The 23,805-nt window shown below is 42.2% G+C and overlaps 1 protein-coding gene across 13 annotated transcripts in view; it reads left to right on the top strand.

Moving 5' to 3' along the window:
* Positions 1 to 18,512, top strand: part of RNF212B (ring finger protein 212B) — a 465,717-nt gene extending 447,205 nt beyond the window's left edge. For all 13 annotated transcript variants that reach the window (XR_008845195.1, XR_008845189.1, XR_008845186.1 and 10 more), the window contains one exon: positions 18,465 to 18,512. Coding sequence is in view for 8 of the 13 variants with exons in the window: in XM_056526195.1 (XP_056382170.1) it covers positions 18,465 to 18,467 (3 nt within the window). In the remaining 5 variants the exon portion in view is untranslated. The remainder of the gene's footprint in view (positions 1 to 18,464) is intronic.
* The last annotated feature ends 5,293 nt before the right edge of the window (positions 18,513 to 23,805 follow it).

Genomic DNA, 23,805 nt, shown 5'->3' on the forward strand with positions numbered 1-23,805 from the left:
AGGGGATCTTTTCCTTTTTTTTTTAATTAAAATTATATCCGCCTCCCTCATAAAGTGGAGCAATTCCCCGTTACCACAGGATTCATCAAACACCTCCCATACCATTGATGTCAATACTGTTGCAAACCTTTTAAATATCTCAAATGGTAGACTGTCTGGTCCCGGAGATGAATTATTTGGAGCCGCTTGTATAGCCTCTGCAACATCAGTAAGTGTTATTGAGGTTTCCAATAAATTCCTGGCCACAGGACTAATCTGAGGGAGTCTCACCTCGGCAAAGAACTTTTCAAATTCAGAGTCCTGTACTATATCTTCAGATTTATTGAGAGGAAAAAAAGGAGGTAAATTGTTCAGCCATAAGGTCTCTTTCAGTTGTATATAACCCATTCTCCATACGAATTCTTTCAATAGGTTTCCTACCCTGATTAGTTTTAAAAATTTGCACCAGGAATTTAGAGGGTTTTCCTCCCTCCGTATATCTCCTCTGACCCTCTGAAAATTGTTTCTGTGAGCTTTCTCGGATAAGTACATTGCCAGCTCTTTTTGTGCAGTTTTTAACAAATTATATTCTAAATCATTAGAGCCAGCAAAGTAATCCTCCTGAGTTGAATAAAAATTTCCCTCTCAACTCCTCCTCCTGTTTCCTAAAGGCCTTTTTTAACTTGAGATTTCTTTAACCCCTTAAGGACGAAGCCCATTTTAACTTTAAGGACCAGGCCAATTTTATTTTTGGTTTGTTTTTTCCTCCTCTCCTTCTAAAATCCATAACTTTTTTTATATTTCCATCTACAGACCCATATAAGGGCTTGTTTTTTGGGTGACCAATTGTGCTTTGTAAAGAAACCTCTCATTTTACCATAAAATGTACGGCGAACCCCAAAAATTATTTTTTTAGGGAGGAAATTTAAACAAAAAACACAATTTTGCACATTTTGGAAGGTTTCGTTTTCACACTGTACACATTATGGAAAAAAATGACATGTGTTCTTTATTCTGTGGATCAATACGATTAAAATGATACCCATGGCTAGATACTTTTATATTTTTGTACCGCTTAAAAAAAATCTAAAACTTTTTGTACAAAATCAGTAATCTAAAATCGCCCTCTTTTGACCACCTATAACTTTTTCATTTTTCCATATGGCGGTATGAGGGCACATTTTTTGCGCCGTCATCTGTACTTTTTATCGATACCACATTTTGCATATATAAAACTTTTAGATAATTTTTTATAATTTTTGAATAAAATGGGACAAAAAAGCAGCATTTTTGAATTTTTTTTTATTTTCTACGTTTACGCCGTTCCTTGTATGGGATCATTAACATTATATTTTGATAGTTCGGACATTTACGCACACGGTGATACCAAATATGTTTATTAAAAAAGAGTTATGCTTTTTTGGGGGTAAAATGAGAAAAATTTTCAATTTTCATTTTTATTGGGGGGAGGGGATTTTTAACTTTTTTTAACTTTTTATTTTTACATTTTTAACTTTTTATTTTTTTTTACACTTTTTATGTCCCCATAGGGAACTATCTTTAGCAATCATTTGATTGCTAATACTGTTCAGTGCTATGTATAGGACATAGCACTGATCAGTATTATCGGCTATCTTCTGCTCTGGTCTGCTCGATCTCAGACCAGAGCAGGAGACGCCGGGAGATGGATGGAGGCAGTTGAGGGGACCTCCGTCCGCCATTACAGATGATCGGATCGCCGTGGCAGCGCTACGGGCGTTCCGATCATCTATTTTAACATGCGCATTGCCGCAGATAACGTGATCTGTACTGATCACGGCATTTGAGGGGTTGATGGCGGACATCCGCGCAATCGCGGATGTCTGCCATTACCAGCGGGTCCCCGGCTGCTGATAGCAGCGGGAACCTGCCGTGAATGACGCGAGCACTGCTCCGATGCTCGCGGTCATACACAGGACGTAAATGTACGTCCTGGTGCGCGAAGTACCGCCAAACCAGGACATACATTTACATCCGTGGTCGTTAAGGGGTTAAACTCCTTTGAAGGAGTCCCATACTATTTGTATACTTGCACTGCCTTTATTCCGCCCCCCCCTAAAAAGATACAATTTCCGCGATTATAAATTCATCACTGTCTATAAGAGTCAACCAGAACAGATTTAATGTGAAGGGCCTGACTAATCTCTTCCCCCCTGTATTAATTTCAACCGTTACCAAAATTGGAGAGTGATCAGATATTGACTTAGCCTCATAAATCACCCTGTTTATCAAAGGAGTGGTCGAGGCATTACAAAGGCAGAGATCAATACGTGAAGCTGAGCAAAGTGAAGTACTATAACAGGAGAATACCTGTTTCTCCCCATATAGTAATCTCCAGGCATCCAAACATGCCATTTCTTGTCTAAATCTTAAAAGCAAGGTTTTGACCTTCAGATAATTTTTTACAGATGATCTCCTATCCAACTCCGGGTTTAGTACCGAGTTATAATCCCCATTAATCACCAATGGAATGTTAAACCTTCCGTCCACAAATTCACAGAGTTTTATTACTACCTCCAGAAAGAAAGAAAAAATATATCTACCCAAGCCATCAATTTTCCTTCGTTTAACCATAAATGGGATTTTATGATGTATATAAACTGGTACCTCAGCCAAATATGTTGATCGAAAAGAATGGTATGCCATAGCAGCCCATTGTTTGTTAACCCTTTCAACCAAATCTGAAGTCAGGTGAGTCTCCAATATCCCGACAATTTCTGGGAGATGTCAATTCACCTAATCAAAGATGGCGATCCTTTTAACCCGTCCTCCCATACCTTGCACATTCCAGGTCAATATTCTAACCTCCATTTAAAAGTAGAGAAGAGAAGAAAAAAAAAACCTCTCCCCCCCCAGGGGTCGCCTAACCTCCCCCTCCCGAAGTTGCTACCCTCCCCACCCCCTCCCCAGCTTAATCTCACCACCACAATAGCGGGATCTCTCACCTAGTCCTTCCCTCCACCTCCCCCAGTCCTCCCCCCCAAATCATCCAGACTTATTCAAATTTATAGTGCCTGCGATTCTATCCAATTCATAACTTCTTCCCCTGAATGAAAAATTTACACTTTCTCCTCATAGCTAATTCTCAACCTATTCGGAAATAACAATAAATATTGGATCTTTGCCTGCCCCAAGCACTTCTTAACCTCCTTAAAGCTGTCTCTAGTCAGTTAAGTTTCACGCGAGGGTCCAATGCAATTCTATGCCCACTGTATCGAAGATCCCCCATCTCTCGTGCTTTACACAAAATGATGTCTCTGTATCTAGAGTTGGTGGTTTTGATAATCATTGTCCTTGGTGTGTTATGTGTTGTATACCAATAGTCTCGGTTATCCATTTTGAGCAAAAGGCAACAGCATCATCCTGCTCGATCCCCTCCGGGAAACCAATATTACAAATATTTCACCTCCTGGGCCTGTCCTCGAGGTCTATAATTTTCTTACTCAAATTATCCAGATCTTTTCTTTGAGATCTGGAGAGATTAGATACGGACTGTCAAGGGTGATTTCAAGAATGTATCTATTTTATTGCTTGCTCCTTGTTCCATACCACTGGTTCCGCCACCTGATTTCTTTTGTTGCTGTTTGAGGCATTTCAGCTGTTCTAAATTATCAAGAGCTTTATACAGATTTATATTACAATATATATATATATATATATATATATATATATATATATATATATATATTTTTTTTTTTTTTTTTCTTTTCAGCATTAACACATACCAATCCTTGTTATGTGCAGCATCCAACCACTCCTCTCACCAGAGGGGGAATGGAGTCAGGGAGACACACCAGGGGTCACTGACACCACCTCACAGGATCTGCACATAAGAAAGGAATACAACTAAGCAGGGTAATACATAATAAACAAACAAACAAACAGGGGGAAGATAAAACTGTAGCATGACATCAATGTTTTAATGGAAAAAACTGTCTAATTGGGGCCGAGGCTGACATATTGCCCCAAATTAACCGTTAGCATCCCCCCCTAAACACAGTTCCAGCCATACTGGAAAATTAGCTCCATCTCCAATAATTTTCCTTTTCCCTTCTCTTTCTTTTCTCTTTTCTCTCTCCTTTCCTTCCTTCTTCCCTCCTTCATTCACCTTTTTTCTCCTCCTTTTCCCCTTATTCTCTCTTCTCTTCTTTCTCTAAATAACATGGCTCATATCCCCTGCCCATTGTTCGTATATTAAATACAAGAGGGATTCAGTGCCCCGGGTAACCGAAACACAGTCTCAGCGGGGAGCCATCTCCCAACAGAAAGGATCCTGATAACAAACTTGTCCCACCACACCGGGGGGGGGGCTCCTCCCACAGTCCAGTCCCGCTGGGCCCATGAACACATACCGGTCTTCATTAGAAATCCCGGCATGCGCCGATGTCCAATAGTCCGGCGATCCTTGGCGCCACTGCCGGCGCCAGAGAAAGCAGTCTTTTCTAGTTCCGGGGGTAGGATCACATGAGCCAGCACAGCCCAGGACACCTGCCCCATCATCCAGCCGGCGCCACTGCAGCAGGGGGTCCCCCAAGCAACAATGGACCATCGACACCCCCATCCCCAAAAAAACACCTCCCGCACCAAAACGCAGACAGGGAGGCCGGCACCAGATACCCCAGGAACCAGGGCCCAGGCACCAAGCGGTGGCATCGGATCCACAGACAGGGGAGACGGCAGGGCAGAAGGTAGGAGAAGGAGGGGTCAGCAAGGGGGAGGGGGAGTCCCAGAGGTTTCGTAGGTGCGGCTCTCACGTCATGCCGCTAGGACGTCCACCCTTGCGCTGTGATCTTTAAAAAAATTATATTATGTGACAAAAAAGCTGAAATTTGGGACTTTTTTTCTTTTTATGTTTACGCCATTATTATTATTTTTACACTTCTGGGGGTAAAATGGGAAAAACTGACAATTTACATTTTATTGGGGGAGGGGATTTTTCAAATTTATTTACTTTTTTTTTTTTTTTTTTTACACTTTAATAGTCACCAAAGGGGACTATTTATTGCAATCATTTGATTGCTAATACTGTTCAGTGCTATGCATAGGGCATAGCACTGATCCGTTTTATCGGCTATCTTCTGCTCTGGTCTGCAGACCAGAGCAGAAGACTCCTAGAGATGGCTGGAGGCAGGCGAGGGGACCTCCTGCCGCCATGCTGGATGATCGGATCCCCGCGGCAGCGCTGCAGACTATCTGATCATCCATATTAAGTGCCGCACTGCCGCAGATGACATGATCTGTACTGTATTGATCACGGCATCTGAGGGGTTAATGGCGCACATCAGCGATTACCGGTGGGTCCCTGACTGCTGATAGCAGCAGATAGCAGCAGATATCAGCAGCCGGGACCGGTCGCACATGACACGAGCACCACTCCAGTGCTCGTGGACATGTATAGGACGTGAATGTACGTCCTGGTGTGTTAAGTACCAGGGCACCAGAACGTACATTTACGTCCTTTGTTTTAAGGGGTTAATATAAGAAATTTACAAATCTGTTTAACTTTCTGGAACCAGTTGATTTTAAAAATATATATATATATACTGTTTTCCACCGCAGTACCCCTTTAAAGGAGTCTAAGGAAGGTTCTATTAAGTTCTCTTTACAAAGTTAACTAGGTATACGGCCCATGTACTGCAATAATGTGTAAATAGCAAAGAAGCTTAGATGTAGACAAGTTCCTAATTGTGGTCCAGGCTGGTGTGAGAGTGCAAAAATGTTGTCACAGTTCTAAAAAGTCACAGTTGATAAATGCCCAACCACTGCAATAAGCTAACCATGCCAAACTACATTCAAGTTGTTTACTTAAGAGTCTAAATGATTTGTGCAAAAATTCCTAAAAAAAATTGTGCAAAAGATATCCCCTAGTTTTTGTAAGACACAGTTGGGTAGGCAGTTTATACAATAGTGATAGAAAATTAGGGTTCAGTCCTAATGTACTCTCTAAATGAGATATGTCTGGCAGAAAAGAAGAGGAAAGTAAAGTAACAAATACAAGAGGAGAGAAAAGAGAAGTACTTTTTCTCTGTTTGCAATTGTTCCATTTGTTACTTTTCCTTTTTTTCTTCTGCCAGACATATCCCATTTAGAGAGTACTTGAGGAACCCAACTTTTTTTTTTTTTTTTTTTTTAAATCTGTAATGGTCTTATTTTTAGGCAACTAGTCTATTTGTTTGAGCTGCCCACTTGTTTTTTGAGCTATATTATCCTGAGTTTATACAATAATGACTAAGCTGGGCAGTCAGTTCCCTGGCTACAACAATCATGTTATCGTGAGTAAATACAAATGTGACCAAGCTAGACAGTCTGTTTTCTTGCTGCAACAATCTTGTTGAAAAAAGTGATCCCTGTGAAGGATTGAGGTGCCTTATTAAAATGTAACTTTTAATAGTTATACGCTTAAAAATCTTAAAATTAAAATGGACGCCGGCGTGTTCACCATACACGCACTAGCTCCGGACACCGCTCCGGCACTCGCTGCCATTGCAGCGTTTCATGCGTGCATCTCGATCAACAAACTCACCAGGTGGTCTCTCAAGCTAGCCCAGTATCCACACATAATCGTTGCGCCCAGGACCCTGAGGGGAATGAATGGTGGATTACTGATCGCTTTAAGCTACTAGAGAGACACTGACAGTGATACACCATATTTCTGTATACCATTTGAAGTACAATGTATCTGTTCTCCATTCTATTACTTGGATACATATAATACATGAAGTTGATTTCTAGTCCCCTGATGAAGTGGTGGGAACAAATCTACTTATCAGTTCCACCCATGGAAACGCGTTGGGACAAGGGACTCTAAAACAGTTTATCTAAAATACAATTATTCTGTTCTTTCAGTATTAGTATTGGTATGGTGACATGTTGACAAGTACTAATCAGCATGTTGACAAGTATTAATCAGCCCTTATCGAGGCTGACATATGAGCGCCATACGCTAGCCAACTAGCTCTCTAGCGTTGATTCGCTTTTTTCCTTTTTTTCCTTTATTTTTGTTTGGTTGCACCATTAGAGCACTATTATTTGGTTAAGATTTTTAAGCGTATAACTATTAAAAGTTACATTTTAATAAGGCACCTCAATCCTTCACAGGGATCACTTTTTTCTACCTTTAATTGCCGTGAGGTAATACCTAACTAAGGTTCATGTATAGCCCCTTACTATATACATTCTATCTAATCTAACCAATCTTGTTGAACAACATTTGACTAATTTTACACTTATTATATTGTTATGCTGATTTTATGAGATATATAAAAGGTAGATTAAATATTATTTTTATGTGGGGACTTTCAACACAGATGGTGAGGTCCAGGCAACCTTACTATGGCATCACATTGGTCTATTGGGTGGGAATCAAGTAGAAGACATTTTAAAAATCCCTGGTCTAGAACCCTTATTCCTTGGTGGTCTAGGGTAGAAGAGGTGGCTCATATTTCATTCTCTTGTGGTCTTAGGTAGAAGATGAGGTTAAAACCTGGTGGTCTAGGGTATGTTGAGGTAATAATATATTTTCCCTGATGGCATTGTGTTTATGGGAGTTTTATACATAAGGGTCTAGGTTATATTAAAGGAGTTAAATTACCGTATATACTCGAGTATTAGCCGTTCCGAATATAAGCCGAGGCCCCTACTTTCACCCCAAAATCCTAGGAAAAGTTATTGACTCGACTATAAGCCTAGGGTGGGAAAAACATCATCCCCCCATGTCATCATCCCCCCCTGTCATCATCCAGACCCCCGTCATTAACACCCTCGTCATCATCCCCCCTTCATCATCACCGCCTGTCAATCCCTTCGTCATCATCCAGACCCCCCTTTTGGTTTCTACTCACCTCCCCACTTGTTGCTTTCTTGGTGGGAAGGAAGGGAGAGCTGGTCCGGGCTATCCATCTTCGGCCATCTATGCTGCAGGGACCGTCCGGTGGGGAGGGTTACTCCTTCCTGGCTGTCCATCTTTACTGGGAGGGCCTCTTCTCCGCTCCGGGCCAGCCACGGACTAGTGACATTGCATTGACGACAACGCGCAGGGACGTCCATGCACTGCAGACGTCCATGACGTCCCTGCGCATGAACGTCCCTGCGCAGTGGCGTCAATACAGTGTCACTAGTTACAACAAAAAAAAAAAAAGCTTAAATCAGTGTAGTAATGTGCCATAAATAAGACCTGTATGCATAATAATATGCATGTGTTAATATGTAAAATACCTTTTGTATTTGTCTCTTGTGCTCTGAGGCAAAGAATGGAGATAACCATACCTCCCTCCCCTCATATTTTTATTTTATTTTATCTTAAGGAGCAAAAAGGCTGAATTTTTTGGGTTTGTTAACAAAATAAAAAAGACAGACCCCTAGTGGCAATTTTTTTTTTAATCCCTTTTTTCACTTCTTTAGCAATCACATTTTTTGATGAAGTATATTAGGAAAATGTTTCAATTTTAAGGAAGTATTAAATGGAAAAAAGTTGTTCATAATGACAATAACGCTTTAAAGAAGTACTACAGTTTTTTTTTTTTTACAGAACCTAGCTCAAGGTTTTCCAACCAGTGTGCCTCCAGCCTGCACAGTCTGTTAGTGCATGCTGGGAGTTGTAGTTTTGCAACAGCTGGAGGTTTGCCCCCCCCCCCCAATGTGAATGTACAGGTTACATCCACACGGGTGGGGGTTTACAGTGAGTTTCCTGCTTCAAGTTTGAGCTGTGGCAAATTTTCCGCCGCAGTTCAAACTCCTAGCGGGAAACTCACCGTAAACCCCCGCCCACGTGAATGTATTCTAAAAACACTACACTACAAAAATAAAGGGTAAAACACTACATATACACACACATACACTGCCCCCCTCAACCAGCTGTTGCAAAACAACTTCTAGCATTTCCGGACAGACACTGAATGTCCAGGTATGCTGGGAGTTTAGCAACAGCACGAGGTACCCTGTTTGGGAATCACTGGCGTACAATATTTTTGGTAGCAGAGGCAATTGTAACGCTTGCATCCGAATCCATCCCTATGCAAATCCCTAATTTAGGCCTCAAGTGCGCATGGTGTTCTCTCACTTCGGAGCCCTGTCTTATTTCAAGGAAACAGTTTAGGGCCACACTCGGACCATACTCGGGAGCAATTGCGCTAGAAATTTTGGGGGGCTTTTTCTCCTTTAACCCATATAAAAAAATAAAAAAAAAAGGAAAAGTTGGGGTCTACAACAGCCTGTTAGTGTAAAAAAAATTAAAAAAAATGACACTGGTGTTGCTGGTGTTGCCCCATACTTTTCATGTTCACAAGAGGTAAAAGGAAAAAGAGACCCCCAAAATTTGTAACACAATTTTACGGAAGTACCCCATATGTTGACGTAAAATGCTCTGTGGGGGGCAGTTACCTTCGATCACGCGGGGACCAGGGACCTGCAGCAGGCAAGTGGTGCGGCGGCAGTGTCAGATGCTGTAGTGAAGATTGCCGTAAAGTGATCTTCACTGCAGCTTCTGTGAGTTTCAGAACTACAACTCCCAGCCAAAGGCTGTCTGGGCATGCTGGGAGTTGTAGTTCAGCAAAATCTGGAGGGCTACAGTTTGGAGACCACTGTGCAGTGGTCTCCAAACTGTGTCCTTCCAGATGTTGCAAAACTACAACTCTCAGCATGCCCAGACAGTCCAGGCATGCTGGGAGTTGTAGATCTGTAACATCTGAATGGCCAGATGTTGCATAACTACAACTCCCAACATGCACAGTCTGTCAGTGCATGCTGGGAGTTGTAGTTTTGCCCCCTCCCCCCCCCATGTGAACGTACAGGGTACATTCACACGGGCAAGGTTTACAGCAAGTTTCCCACTTCAAGATGCGGCAAATTTTCAGCTGCAGCGGGAAACACACTGTGAACCCCGCCCGTGTGAATGTACCCTAAAAACACTACACTACACTAACACATAATAAAGAGTAAAACACTACATATACACTACATCCTTACACTGTCGCCCCCCCCCCCCCCAATAAAAAAAAAAATGTCTTGTACGTCAGTTTTTCCAAAATGGAGCCTCCAACTGTTGCAAAATAACAATTCCCAGTATTGCCAGACAGCCATTGACTGTGCAGGCATGCTGGGAGTTTTGCAACAGCTGGAGGCACCCTGTTTGGGGAAAGCTGACACAGTATTTTTGGTGGAGGAGGCAAGTGTAACGCTTACATCTGGGTACACCCCTATGAAAATCCCCAATTTAAGCCTCAAATGCGCATGGCGCTCTCTCACTCTTGAGCCCTGTCGTATTTTAACTCCTTAAGGACTTGGGGTTTTTCCGTTTTTGCATTTTCGTTTTTTCCTCATTACCTTTAAAAAAATCATAACTCTTTCAATTTTGCACCTAAAAATCCATATGATGGCTTATTTTTTGCGCCACCAATTCTACTTTGTAATGACATCAGTCATTTTACCTAAAAATCTATGGCGAAACGGAAAAAAAAATCATTGTGAGACAAAATTGGAAAAAAATACGCAATTTTGTAACTTTTGGGGGCTTCCATTTCTACACCGTACATTTTTCTGTAAAAATGACACCTTATCTTTATTCTGTAGGTCCATACGATTAAAATGATACCCTACTTATATCGGTTGGATTTTGTCGTACTTCTGGAAAAAATCATAACTACATGCAGGAAAATTTATACATTTAAAATTGTCCTCTTCTGACCCCTATAACTTTTTTATTTTTCTGGGTATGGGGCGGTATGAGGGCTCATTTTTTGCGCCGTGATCTGAAGTTTTTAGCGGTACCATTTTTGCATTGATAGGACTTATTGATCGCTTTTTATTCCTTTTTTCATTATCTAAAAAGTGACTAAAAATGCACTATTTTGGACTTTGGAATTTTTTGGCGCGTACGACATTTACCGTGCGATTTAATTAACGATATATTTTTATAATTCAGACATTTCTGCATGCAGCGATACCACATATGTTTATTTTTATTTACACTGGGTTTTTTGGGGGGAAAAGGGGGGGGTGATTCAAACTTTTATAAGGGGAGGGGTTAAATGATCTTTATTCACTTTTTTTTTCTCACATGTTTTTTTGCAGTGTTATAGCTCCCATAGGGACCTATAACACTGCACACACTGATCTTTTACATTGATCACTGGTTTCTCATAGGAAACCAGTGATCGATGATTCTGCTGCTTGACTGCTCAGGCCTGAATCTCAGGCACTGGGCAGTCATTCGGCGATCGGACACCAGGAGGCAAGGTAGGAGACCCTCCTCGTGTCCAGCAGCTGTTCGGGATGCCGTGATTTCGCCGTGGCGATCCCGAACAGCTCCCTGAGCTAACCGGCATGGTTTCACTTTCACTTTAGACGCGGCGTTCAACTTTGAACGGCGCATCTAAAGGGTTAATAGCACGCCGCACTGCGATCAGTGCCGTGCACTATTAGCCACGGGTCCCGGCCGTTGTTAGAGGCCGGGCCCGACCCGCTATGATGCAGTGCCACACCGTGGCCCCGCGTTATAGATCGGGAGCGGACTCATGACGTACCGGTACGTCATGAGACCTTAAGGGGTTAAGGCAACAGTTTAGGGCTACATATGGGGTATTTCCGTACTCAGGAGAAATTGCACTACAAATTTTGGGTGGCTTTTTCTCCTTTTACCCCTTATGAAGAGGTAAAGTTGGGGTCTACACCAGCATGTTAGTGTAAAATTTTTTATTTTTTACACTAACATGCTGATGTTGCCCCATACTTTTCCTTTTCATAAGAGGTAAAAGTAAAAAAAGACGCCAAAATTTGTAACACACTTTCTCCCAAGTACGGAAATACCCCATATGTGGGCGTAAAGTGCTCTGCGGGCGCACAACTTGGCTCAGGAGTGAGAGCGCACTATGTACATTTGAGGCCTAGTGATTTGCACAGGGGTGGCTGCGGTTCTGACATAAACGCAAAACAATTAACACCCACATGTGACCCGGAACGTAACATTGGGTACATGGAACGTTACAAGGGGTACAGTGAGCATTTACACCCCACATGTGTCTGACAGATTTTTGGAACAGTGGTCCGTGAAAATGAAAAATTTAATTTTTCATTTGGAAAGCCCACTGTTACAAAGATCTGTCAAACGCCAGTGGGGTGTAAATGCTCACTGCACACCTTGTTACGTTCCTTGAGGGGTGTAGTTTCCCACATAGTATGCCATGTGTGTTTTTTTTCACTGTTCTGGCACCATGGGGGCTTCCTAAATGAGACATGCCCCCCAAAAGCCATTTCAGCAAAATTCGCTTTCCAAAAGCCCAATGTTGCTCCTTTCCTTCTGAGCCCTCTAATGCACCCGCAGATCACTTTACATCCACATATGAGGTATTTTATTACTCAAGAGAAATGGGGTTTCAAATTTTGGGGGACATTTTCTCCTATTACCCCTTTTGGAGTAAAATTAGCATTTTTGTAAAAAAAAATAATTTCATTTTCACGTCCAACTTCAACGGAAAGTCGTCAAACACCTGTGGGGTGTTACGGCTCACTGTACCACTTGTTACGTTCCTTGAGGGGTGTAGTTTCCCAAATAGTATGCCATGTGGGGTGCTTTTTGCTGTTCTGGCACCAAGGGGACTTTCTAAAAGCGATATGCCCCGCAAAAACCATTAGAGCAAAATTCACCGGTGACCAGCTGACTCGGAGATACAAGGTGCACCCTCAATCACCTCCTGTATCTATGGGGAGGTGGCGATTTCGTCACCCCCCCCCCCCAGGTTCGCTGCTATTGGCTGGACAATCGTCCAGCCAATAGCAGCTGGCAGGGGAGGGGTTAACAGCATCTTCCCGCAGCTCCCGCCACTGGCTGAGTTCAGTCAGCAGTCAGAGCTGCTGGAAGAGGCCAGGGACCCCCCTCCCCCTCTGCCGAGATCGGAGCGCCCACAGAAGAATAGAAGCCCCCCCCATAGTTCAGGGAAATAATAACACACAGGGAAAGGTAGGGTAAAAAGAAAAAAAAAATGTCCCCCCCCGACCCCCTAATAGGTCCCCAAGGGTACGCCGCAATTTTTCAGCGTGACCCGGGCCCTATTAGGGGTTCAGGACGCTGCATTTGGCCCCCCATTTTTTTTTTGACTACTGCGCTTTTTCCCCCCCCATAAAGTTATAGTTACACCAATCATACACACTACATACCCCCCCCACACACACCACCACCACCCCCTGCCACCATAGAAAAAAGGCGATGGCTCGCCAGACATTTTCGGCAGCGGAGGCTTTTCTTGCCTCCGACTCCGAATCTGCCAGAGAGGACGATGAAGATCCTACACTCCTGTGTTCTTCATCGTCCTCCTCATTATCTTTTACTGATGATGAGTCACCTGCACCCCCCATGATAGTGGCCCAGTGGCCGTCACTAGTACAAGCGACAATGCCGCTGGTACTAGGAGCCCGACCACCCAGACAAGTTTACCGGAGCCCCCTTCCAGTGAACCTGTCTGGAGACCCCCAGAGGCTTGTCAGCCACGGGTTCCGGAGTTTGTTGGCGACACCGGATTGACACGGCTTGATTCACTGAAATTGACTATTTCAGTTATTTTTTTAGTGACAGCTTGGTCAATCTGATGGTGGAGCAGACAAATCTGTACGCCCAGCAGTTCATCGCCCACCACCCTGATTCTTTTTTGGCCAGCTCCAATGAATGGTACGCCATTGATGCAGCAGAAATGAGGACATTTTGGGGCCTCTTGCTGCATATGGGCCTGGTCAAAAAGCCAAGTGTCAGACAGTACAGGAGCGGGGACATCCATATACAAGACCCCGCTTTACAGTATGGTCATGACACGGAAGCGGTTCGAGGCCATTCGGAAATGCCTTCATTATGCAGATACTGAGGCATGTCCACCCCAAGGTGATCCCGCTTTACAAAGTGAGGCCGGTCATCGATCATCTTGGGGCCAAATTTTTGGAGGCCTACGTACCTCTCAGGGAGCTCTCGGTCGATGAGTCTCTTATCAGTTTTAAGGGGAGATTCATCTTCCGCCAGTATATTTGAATGTCATTTTGAATACTTTGAGGGGTGCAGTTTTTATAATGGGGTCATTTATGGGGTATTTCTAATATGAAGACCCTTCAAAATTTCGATTTTGAAAATTTTGTGGAAAATTGCTGCTATACTTTGAAGCCCTCTGATGTCTTCCAAAAGTAAAAACATGTCAACTTTATAATGGAAACATAAAGTAGACATATTGTATATGTGAATCAATATATAATTTATTTGGAATATTAATTTTCCTTATAAGCATAGAGCTTCAAAGTTTAAAAAAATGCAAAACTTTCAATTTTTTCATCAAATTTTGGAATTTTTCACCAAGAAATTTTACCACTAACATAAAGTAGAATATGTCACGAAAAAACTATCTCGGAATCAGAATGAAAGGTAAAAGCATCCCAGAGTTATTAATGCTTAAAGTGACAGTGGTCAGATGTGCACAAAATGGCCGGGTCCTTAAGGGGTTAAGAACACCCTGAGTGGACCAAGCCACAATGTGCATTATCACAAAACTGGAAATAACTGCGCCACTTTAATGTTGATGACAGGTTCACTTTAGTATTTTAGTTTCTACAGATCCTATACTATATTCTAAATGAACTACAGTATACCTTAATTTCTGTGTAAGTAACCCATATACAGTATCAGCAAAGGTTTCTTAGAAAGCTAGGATAGGTAATTTTTTTCAAATATTCATTTTTTTGTTTATTTAAACTTTAGGATCTAAAACCACTACAGCCATTTAACATTACATGATCATAACTTAAACTACTTGATATTATTCTTATGGATAACATAGTATTAGTAAACTCATTTAGCGTCACTGTCATTTCAGCTAGAGGTTCAGGGGAGGAAAGAAAAAACAAACAGGGGGCGCTCCCTGATGAGGTATATCAACTGGTGGGCACCTTCCACCACACTGCAGTGATATACCGACCTTGTATGAATTACACTAAGAAGTGTAACTGTGATGGCGATCACTATAGTGTGGAAGGATGCTGTCTGCGGCACTCAAATCGGTATTGGACTTCAAGGCAAGAAGCTGATATTGGGTATACAGGAAAGCGAATAGGGTGAAAAACAACGTTATTCGGAGGTGCTGCTCAAATTGCATAGAGACAGACTCGGGCGGCACAGGATAACAAATAATTTAATGGGTATTGGGGAAACGCGTTTCGGCATTTACTAATGCCTTCCTCAGGTCTACTAACAGTTCTAAAAAAAAAAATACAAATATATACACAATGTTCTGAGGTGATGATAAAAGTGGATGGATTTAAAACAAAAAATATACAATTTTCAAATACTTGACTCTGAATCGGTTAAAATATCATATAAAAACATGGATGGGTTGAAAGGTATAAAATTATAGAATGTGCTACTTGACAAAACAAAAAGACAAAAATAAGTGAAAAAATTGTAGGGTACAAGGCAAGGTGGATAGAAGGAAGAAGGGAATGCTCCAGCATACTGGGCTGGATGAATAAGGGATAGGTGTGTGTATAACAAACATTAGACCAAAATCTATGCACATGAGCCCTTGTGTGTATTTGCATATTGCTATGAGGCTGAACATGTACACATGCAATGTACACATAATGCAAATACATATATAAATTTATGATGGAGGTATTTGAGTCAGACAAGAGACCGAAATCATAATAATGGTTAAGTCAATAGTGGAAATATTACTTGCGCATAACACATATACATAACTATAGCGAGCTGTAGGTATATGTAAACTTACCCCAAGTTTCATTGGTGTTCAGTGTGCTGGGGTGCTAGAAAGGAGAATAGGCATATCAAAGTTTCTGTAGATGTAGGCATAGGTGATAGGAGAGAAAGGGACTGGGAATTTGCTCATGTCTGAGGGGTAACAAATAGAGAGAGTGCAATTTTGAGGGTAGCGCACAGCGACTGTGTGCTGCAGCACTGGTGTGTACTGCTGGTGTTGTGCACAAATCCTTTTTTAAGCGTACTGTAGCGCATTTTTCTGCCTTCAAAAGTGCATAGCACATACGTACATTTAAATGGTGTACTATTTTGTTCCTGTTAAAGTCTCAAGGGCCTAGATACTGTGAAAGGCCAGGGCAAAGTACTCACTGGCTGGTGTTGTGCACAAATACTTTTTAAGCATACTGTAGCGCATTTTTCTGACTTCATAAGTGCATAGCACATACGTACATTTAAGAGGTGTACTATTTTGTTCCTGTTAAAGTCTCAAGGGCCTAGATACTGTGAAAGGACAGCCAAAAGTATACACCTGCTGCTGTTCTAGACAAATACTGTGTTGAGCATATTGAAGCATATTGTACTACCCTCCTATACGCACTAATTATGTCAGGCAGAGAAGTGCCAGGACATGCACAGAGGAGTGGCAGAGGCCTAAATTCATCAGGCAGAGGTCACAGCAGACTAGGGGCAAGTGGCAGCAGGAGTCACAGCGAGAAGCCTGATCTCCCGATATCTGCTAGCGGTCGTGTCTCTACCAGCAACCCATCTGCCGTCATCTATTGGTTAACGCGGTCATCCACTTCATCACAAGTGACATCTGATACCCCCAATCAACAGTAGTGGGTTCCTCAGACACAACCCTCAGTTGGCATGGCTCGGGAGCAGTCCCCGTCCTTCCATTGCCTCTGTCCCATGTTGTTACCTCCCCTATAGAAGTATCTTATGCTGTGGGCTCAGCTTCACTGTTCAGTGAGGACGATCTAATAGAGGAGTATCAGCAGCTACTTCCCAGCCAAGAAGTGGGAGACATCCGCCCCTTCCTCCGCTAGGCAGGCAAGTAGTGATGAGGAGAGTGACGTGGGAGGTGGTGTTGCAAGCTTTCAGGGTCCTGAAGCAGACACAGTTGAGGCACCTGAGGAGGACATCAGTGACATGCAGAAACTTGATGATGATGAAGCCGATTGCAATTGGGAGCCGAGTGCAGAAGGGGCTTCATCATCATTAGGAGAAGAGGGTTGCAGGTGGTCCGTGAGGCAGCAGCTGAGCCAGCAAGGTGGTAGCATGGTTGGCAGTCAGCATGGTAGAAATGGAGCCAAACGTTCCCAGGGAGACCACCTGCTTCGGGGCAGCCTACCTTCCCGGGAGGTAGTGGAACAGGGGTTCCTGGAGATGGCGGCAGTAGCAGTCAATTAGTGCGAACTGCTACTTGGCGGTGTGGCAGGTTTTCATCTAGCATCCGAAGGAGGTTAACATAGCCACATGCAAGATGTGTCGGCAGAAGGTAAAGCGTGGCCAGGGTCCCAATGTTGGCACCACGGTCCTGCGTCAACATATTCTGCGCCACCATAAAGCGCCACCATCACTCATTTCCTTTTTCAGCTCCTCTGTTCTCGGATTTCTCACACACCATAGCAATTCCAATACATCTGTCTCCTCCAGCCCCTCTTTTCCCTGGCTCTCCCAGTCCTACATACCACAGCAACCTCAAGTTTACCGGTCCCAGTCCATCCCTTTACTCAACATTACCCACGGCTATTCCTCCATCATATATAACACTCCCCTATTGTATGCTAGCTCACACCGAACGCAAGTCAAACATAGCGTCATCGGTCTCATAGCAATATGCAAATACAAACAAGGGCTCATGTGCATAGATTTTTGGTCTAATGTTTGTTATTATTATTATTATGATATTGTTAATATCCCTTATTCAAGGAGCCCCATTTGCTGGAGCATTCCCTTCTTCCTTCTATCCAGATTCAGTCAAGTATTTGAAAATTGTATATTCTTTGTTTTAAAGCAATCCACTTCTATTATCACCACGGAACATTGTGTATATACATTTGTATTTTCTTAGAACTGTTAGTGGACCTGAGGAAGGCATTAGTAAATGCCAAAATGCATTGTCCCCAATAAATTATTCGTTATCTTGTACCACCCAAGTCTGTCTCTATGTCTGCGATTTGAGCAGTTTTTTTTCCCACCCTATTTGCTTTCGTGTATACTATCATTTCAGGTGACTTTACAGAATAAGCTGTCCTGTGTCTAGGTGGAATTGTTCCTAGCCCCGATATGACTTGTATCCTGCAATTTTCCCTGCAGCAGGCAATTTTTATTGCAAGAGCAGGCATACACCAACTGCTATAATTTCTTCCACAGGCCACATGTTAATAGAAACTAAGGGAGAGATTCATCAAGACCTGTGCGGAGGAAAAACAGACCAGTTACCCAAAGCAACCAAATCAGATTGCTTTTATTTTTTAGAGACCTTTTCAAAAAATGAAAGCTGATTGGTTGCTATGGGCAACTGGTCAACTTTTCTGCACAAGTTTTGATAACTCTCCCCCTAATTCCTTATTTCTGTCATGCAAATGTTTTCTCACTTGTGTCTGCCAGTGCTATCAGAACATACAAGCCAGTTACTAACATTACACTTATTGTTTTTAAGTCCAAAAATAATATTTTCTCAACCATTTGTCTCTGACAGTGATACATACAGTGGATGCTTCTAAGTATTTCTGTGACTATGTGAACACTACAAGAAGTCCTTTAAAAAGAAGAGCTGTACCAGGAAACACATTACACGTGACTATACTATAGTTCTGCTTTTATCGACTTATTAAATATTTGCTTCCAATCCTCATGTTGATTAAGGATCATACCTATTATAAAGTTGTTTTCACACTGTTTGAATTATTGTCACATGTAAGGTAGGCAAAACCTTTCTTCGAAAAGCTTGCTCTCCGATCCAGGTTCCCTTTTCCTTATTGTTTATCAGCAAAAAATATACAGTGAACCTTCAAATAATGAGTATGTTCAAGTGAAAGTAGCCTTATCAGTTAACATTTTTAGTATCAAATTTTGCTTTTTTCCCCACCAGATATTTAGACTTAACAGGAGGATGAAGTGACTATGCCTCTTGCATGGTCTTTTCCCTTTTGCATTAGATAATGAGTAAAGAAATACTTAACAAAAATAATCAGGTGGTAACAACTGCAATGTGCCAATTTATGTCTCAGAATTGTGGTTGTCAACTGCCCTACAATCATAAATGACTAGAGTACTTATTAAAATGTGCATCTTTTCTACCCAGGGTTGTTTTCAAAGACCACTGTGTGATCTACTTAAAGATGGAATATAGGATGGCTGGTGATATATACTAACAAAATATACCTAGATACTATCCATTGTACTACTGTGAATATAACAAAATGATCACAAATGTATACATGTCATAACAGGTGAAACATGGCACCAACTAACCAAGGATCCTCGTGTCATACAGTCTGGATATCAACAGGAAAGTGGTAGTGTTACGGTACGTTCACACTACGGATAATGAACAGAATCTCCGCTCACAGAATTCCGCGAGCAGAGATTCCATTCGGGCGGCAACACAATGTAACTCCAAGTCAATCACACTTCTGTGAAATCACACTGTCCACTCAGGAAGCAACACTGATTGACAATCAATGTCACATGCTGTTGTGCAAATGGAACAGACAACAGGTGGAAATTATAGTCAATTAACAAGACACCCCATATAAAGAAGTGGTTCTGCAGGTAGTGACCACAGACTACTTCTCAGTTCCTATGCTTTCTGGCTGATGTTTTGGTCACTTTTGAATGCTGGCGGTGCTTTCACTCTAGTGGTAGCATGAGACCGAGCCTACAACCCACACAAGTGGCTCAGGTAGTGCAGCTCATCCAGGATGGCACATCAGTGCGAACTGTGGCAAGAAGGTTTGCTGTGTCTGTCAGCGTAGTGTACAGAGCATGGATGCACTACCAGGAGATAGGCCAGTACATCAGGAGACGTGGAGGAGGGCAACAACCCAGCAGCAGGACCCTACCTCTGCCTTTGTGCAAGGAGGACTGCCAGAGACCTGCAAAATGAGCATGTGTCTACTCAAACGGTCAGAAACAGACTCCATGAGGGTGGTATAAGGGCCCGCCATCCACAGGTGGGGATTGTGCTTACAGCCCAACACTGTGCAGGAAGTTTGGCATTTGCCAGAGAACACCAAGATTGGCAAATTCACCACTGGCGCCCTGTGCTCTTCACAAATCAAAGCAGGTTCACACTGAGCACATGTGAGAGTCCGGAGACACTGTCGAGAACTTTCTGCTGCCTGCAACATCCATCAGCATGACCGGTTTAGTGATGGGTCAGTAATGATGTGGGGAGGCAATAGTGATGGGTCAGTAATGATGTGGGGAGGCAATAGTGATGGGTCAGTAATGGTGTGGGGAGGCATTTCTTTGGAAAGCTGCACATCCATGTGCTTGCCAGAGGTAGCCTGACTGCCATTAGGTACCGAGATGACATCCTCAGACCCCTTGTGAGACCATATGCTGGTGCAGTTGGCCCTTGGTTCCTCCTTCCTGCATCAGGAACATGCCCAGGGATTGTAGGGAGGTCATACGGGCACGTGGAGGCAACACACTACTGAGCCTCATTTTGACTTGTTTTACGGACATTACATCAAAGTTGGTGTGGTTTTCCACTTAGATTTTGAGTGTGACTCCATATCTAGACCTCCATGGGTTGATAAATTTGATTTCCATTGATAATTTTTGTGTGATTTTGTTGTCAACACATTCAACTACGTAAAGACTAGAGATGAGCAAAGTTACAGTGATTCGATTTGTCACGAACCTCGCGGCTCGGCGTTTGCTGACTTTAGCCTGCATAAATTATTTCAGCTTTCAGGTGCTCCAGTGGGCTGGAAAAGGTGGATACAGTCTTAGGAGACTCTCTCCTAGGACTGTATCCACCTTTTCCAGCCCCCGGAGCACCTGAAAGCTGAACTAATTTATGCAGGCTAATGTCAGCAAACACCGAGCCGCGAGGTTCGTGATGAATCCAATCACTGTAACTTCGCTCATCTCTAGTAAAGACTAAAGTATTTCTTACGATTAGTTCATTCATTCAGATTTAGGAATTGTTATCTTAGTGTTCCATTGGAAAAATTATATATATATATATATATATATATACACATTCATTCAGTTAAATTTTTCATGACACTTTACTGAAAGTTCTTCATTACAACAGTGATCAGGACATTGTGATCTTGTAAAATAAACCAAACACCTTCTACATTATTTGTTCACAGTTCATGTTCACACCACGTTTTTGCTATACAGTTCTCGTATCAGGTTTTTGATTTAAAAAAAAAACAGATTCCTCAAAACCTGACTAAACTGTATCAAAATGTGTGTACAAATTATCTGTATACGGTTGAAAACTATATACGGTTTGAAAAATGATGTCCGGGTGCATCCGTTTTTTAAGAAAAAAAAAAGTATACGTTTTTGAACTTTTCACTCCATTATGAATAAAGTTTCACTTGTTTGATTGAAATTCCAAGAAAAAAAACTGTGGAAAGTCAAAAACCGTTTTGGTGAAAACTGGATGGAACCGTATGCACATCCGGTTCCCATTGACTCCCATGTTTAAAAAAAATAAAAAATAAAAAACGTCTACGGTTTAATATGGTACACAGTTTTCTGTGCGGGGAACAAAAAAAAAGTTAAAAACTGCATGGTTTGAAAAACGGAGACAACCGTATACAATATGGGAAGTCTAAGGGCACAGTTTTCTGTGCGGTTGCACACGTGTTTGTAATGTATTAGTCACATCCTCTGCAAATGTGCCTCACTTACAGGATGCTTTGGATGTTAACAGCAGCCTAAAGTGAAGGGCAATCTGAATAATGTCTACTATAAACCCAAGATTGTTTGTAACCAGAGAAGGCAGGCACAGGGATTTTTTTATTTCTATAGCTGACAGCTGTGTAGTTATGTAACTGTCACTAAAAATGGGTACCTGCTAAATGACATATGGTAGAAAGATTTCTATACAATGCATTTTTAATACTTATAAAATGTGTAGCGTTAAGGTGTATATACAGTTTGACAAATGTAATTTTATTAATAAATATGAGCTCTGATGTATACATTAAATGAAAGCGGTGATGGTTTCCTTAGGCTATGCTCTCATGGTGAAATGTCCTCATGGAAAATTTCTGTGCAAACATTCCACTGACTGAAGCGCCGGCAGAACATGCCAGAACTAGAACGGCTCAGAAATGCATTGTCTCATAGATGGTAATGCATTTCCTTGCGGAATCTGCAAAAAAAAGACATTTAACATGTTAAATGTTTTTGCGGACTTCGGAACCAGGATTTCTGCGGCAGATGGTATTGCCGCTGAAATTCTGCCATGTGAACAGATAAGCAGAAACCCATTGAAATCAATGGGACTCTGCTGCTGCAGAATGTCTGTGCGGAAGATTCATGCAGAATTCCGCAGACATTCTGTCATGTGAACATAGCATAAGGGTATGTTCACACAATTGAATTTATGTGCAGAATTCCACACAGAGATTCCGAAGCAGCAGCGTCCAATTGATATCAATGATATTCTACTGCGCTGTGCACACGGCGGAATTTCCACAGCAGATGTTTCTGCTGCGGAATTCCCGACTCTGGAGTCCACAGAAAGAATAGACATTTCTATTATTTCTGCGAAGTCCGCACGGAAAAACACTGCAGTCTGTCAGATGGCGCGTTTATCGAGTGGTCCTAGCACTGGCATGTTCTGCCACTATCGGGGCAATGTCCACACGGGAATTTTTGGTGAGGACATTGCCGATGTTAACATAGCCTAAGAGTGGGATGTATCTCCCGTAGACCAATATGGGATCCATTTAACAAATACCTTAAAGGGGTATTCCAGGCAAAAACTTTTTTATATACATCAACTGGCTCCAGAAAGTTAAACAGATTTGTAAATGACTTCTATTAAAAAATCTTAATCCTTCCAATAGTTATTAGCTTCTGAAGTTTTCTGTCTAACTGTTCTATGATGATGTCACGTCCCAGGAGCTGTGCATGATGGGAAAATTTCCCCATAGGAACTGCACAGCTCCCGGGCCATGAGTCATCATTGAGCAGTTAGACAGAAAACAACAACTCAACTTCAGAAGCTAATAACTATTGGAAGGATTAAGATTTTTTAATAGAAGTCATTTACAAATCTGTTTAACTTTCCGGAGCCAGTTGATATATAAAAAAGTTTTTGCCTGGAATACCCCTTTAAGCTTTTTATGACATATCCACTTTAAGGGTATGTTCACACTACGGAATTCCGCCGTGTGAACTTAACATTAGTGAAATTTCAGCAGCAGACAATTCCGCCGCTGAAATTGCTCCGCACAAAGAAAGAACATGTTCATTCTTTGCGCGGAAGTCCGCGAGCACTGCATAGCCGTCAATGGTGACGGCACAGTGCCGCACGGTCCTACTGCCGCCGCTGGATGCCAGGCTGAATCTCCACTCTCGGAATTCAGCAAGCGGAGATTCCGTTCACACACTGTAGTGTGAACATACCCTAAAGCATCCTTACCCATATGCTAAAAAAGTCACTATTTTGGCCTTTGTCTGACTAATGGACTCAATTAAAGACATTTAGTGCATATGTTCAGAGCAGTCTTCACATACATGTTAACATGGCAAAAAGCAGTGGTACACACAGCCTAAATCTCAGATTTCAAGATGAATATTCCCCTTCAGCTTGAAGAGAGGCAAGTGAAAGGCACATACAGTGGGGTAAAGTATTTAATCAGCCACCAAGTGTGCAAGTTTTCCCACTGAAAAAGATAAGGCGCCTGTAATTTTTAATCATAGGTATACCTCAACTATGAGAGACATAATGAGAAAATAAAATTAAAAAAAAATCTATTAAAATCACTGTCTGAATGTAATAGAATTTGCTAATTATCGTGGAAAATAAGTATTTGGTCAATAACAAAAGTTCATCT

Source organism: Hyla sarda, chromosome 1 (assembly GCF_029499605.1).
Source record: "Hyla sarda isolate aHylSar1 chromosome 1, aHylSar1.hap1, whole genome shotgun sequence".
Taxonomy (NCBI): domain Eukaryota; kingdom Metazoa; phylum Chordata; class Amphibia; order Anura; family Hylidae; genus Hyla; species Hyla sarda.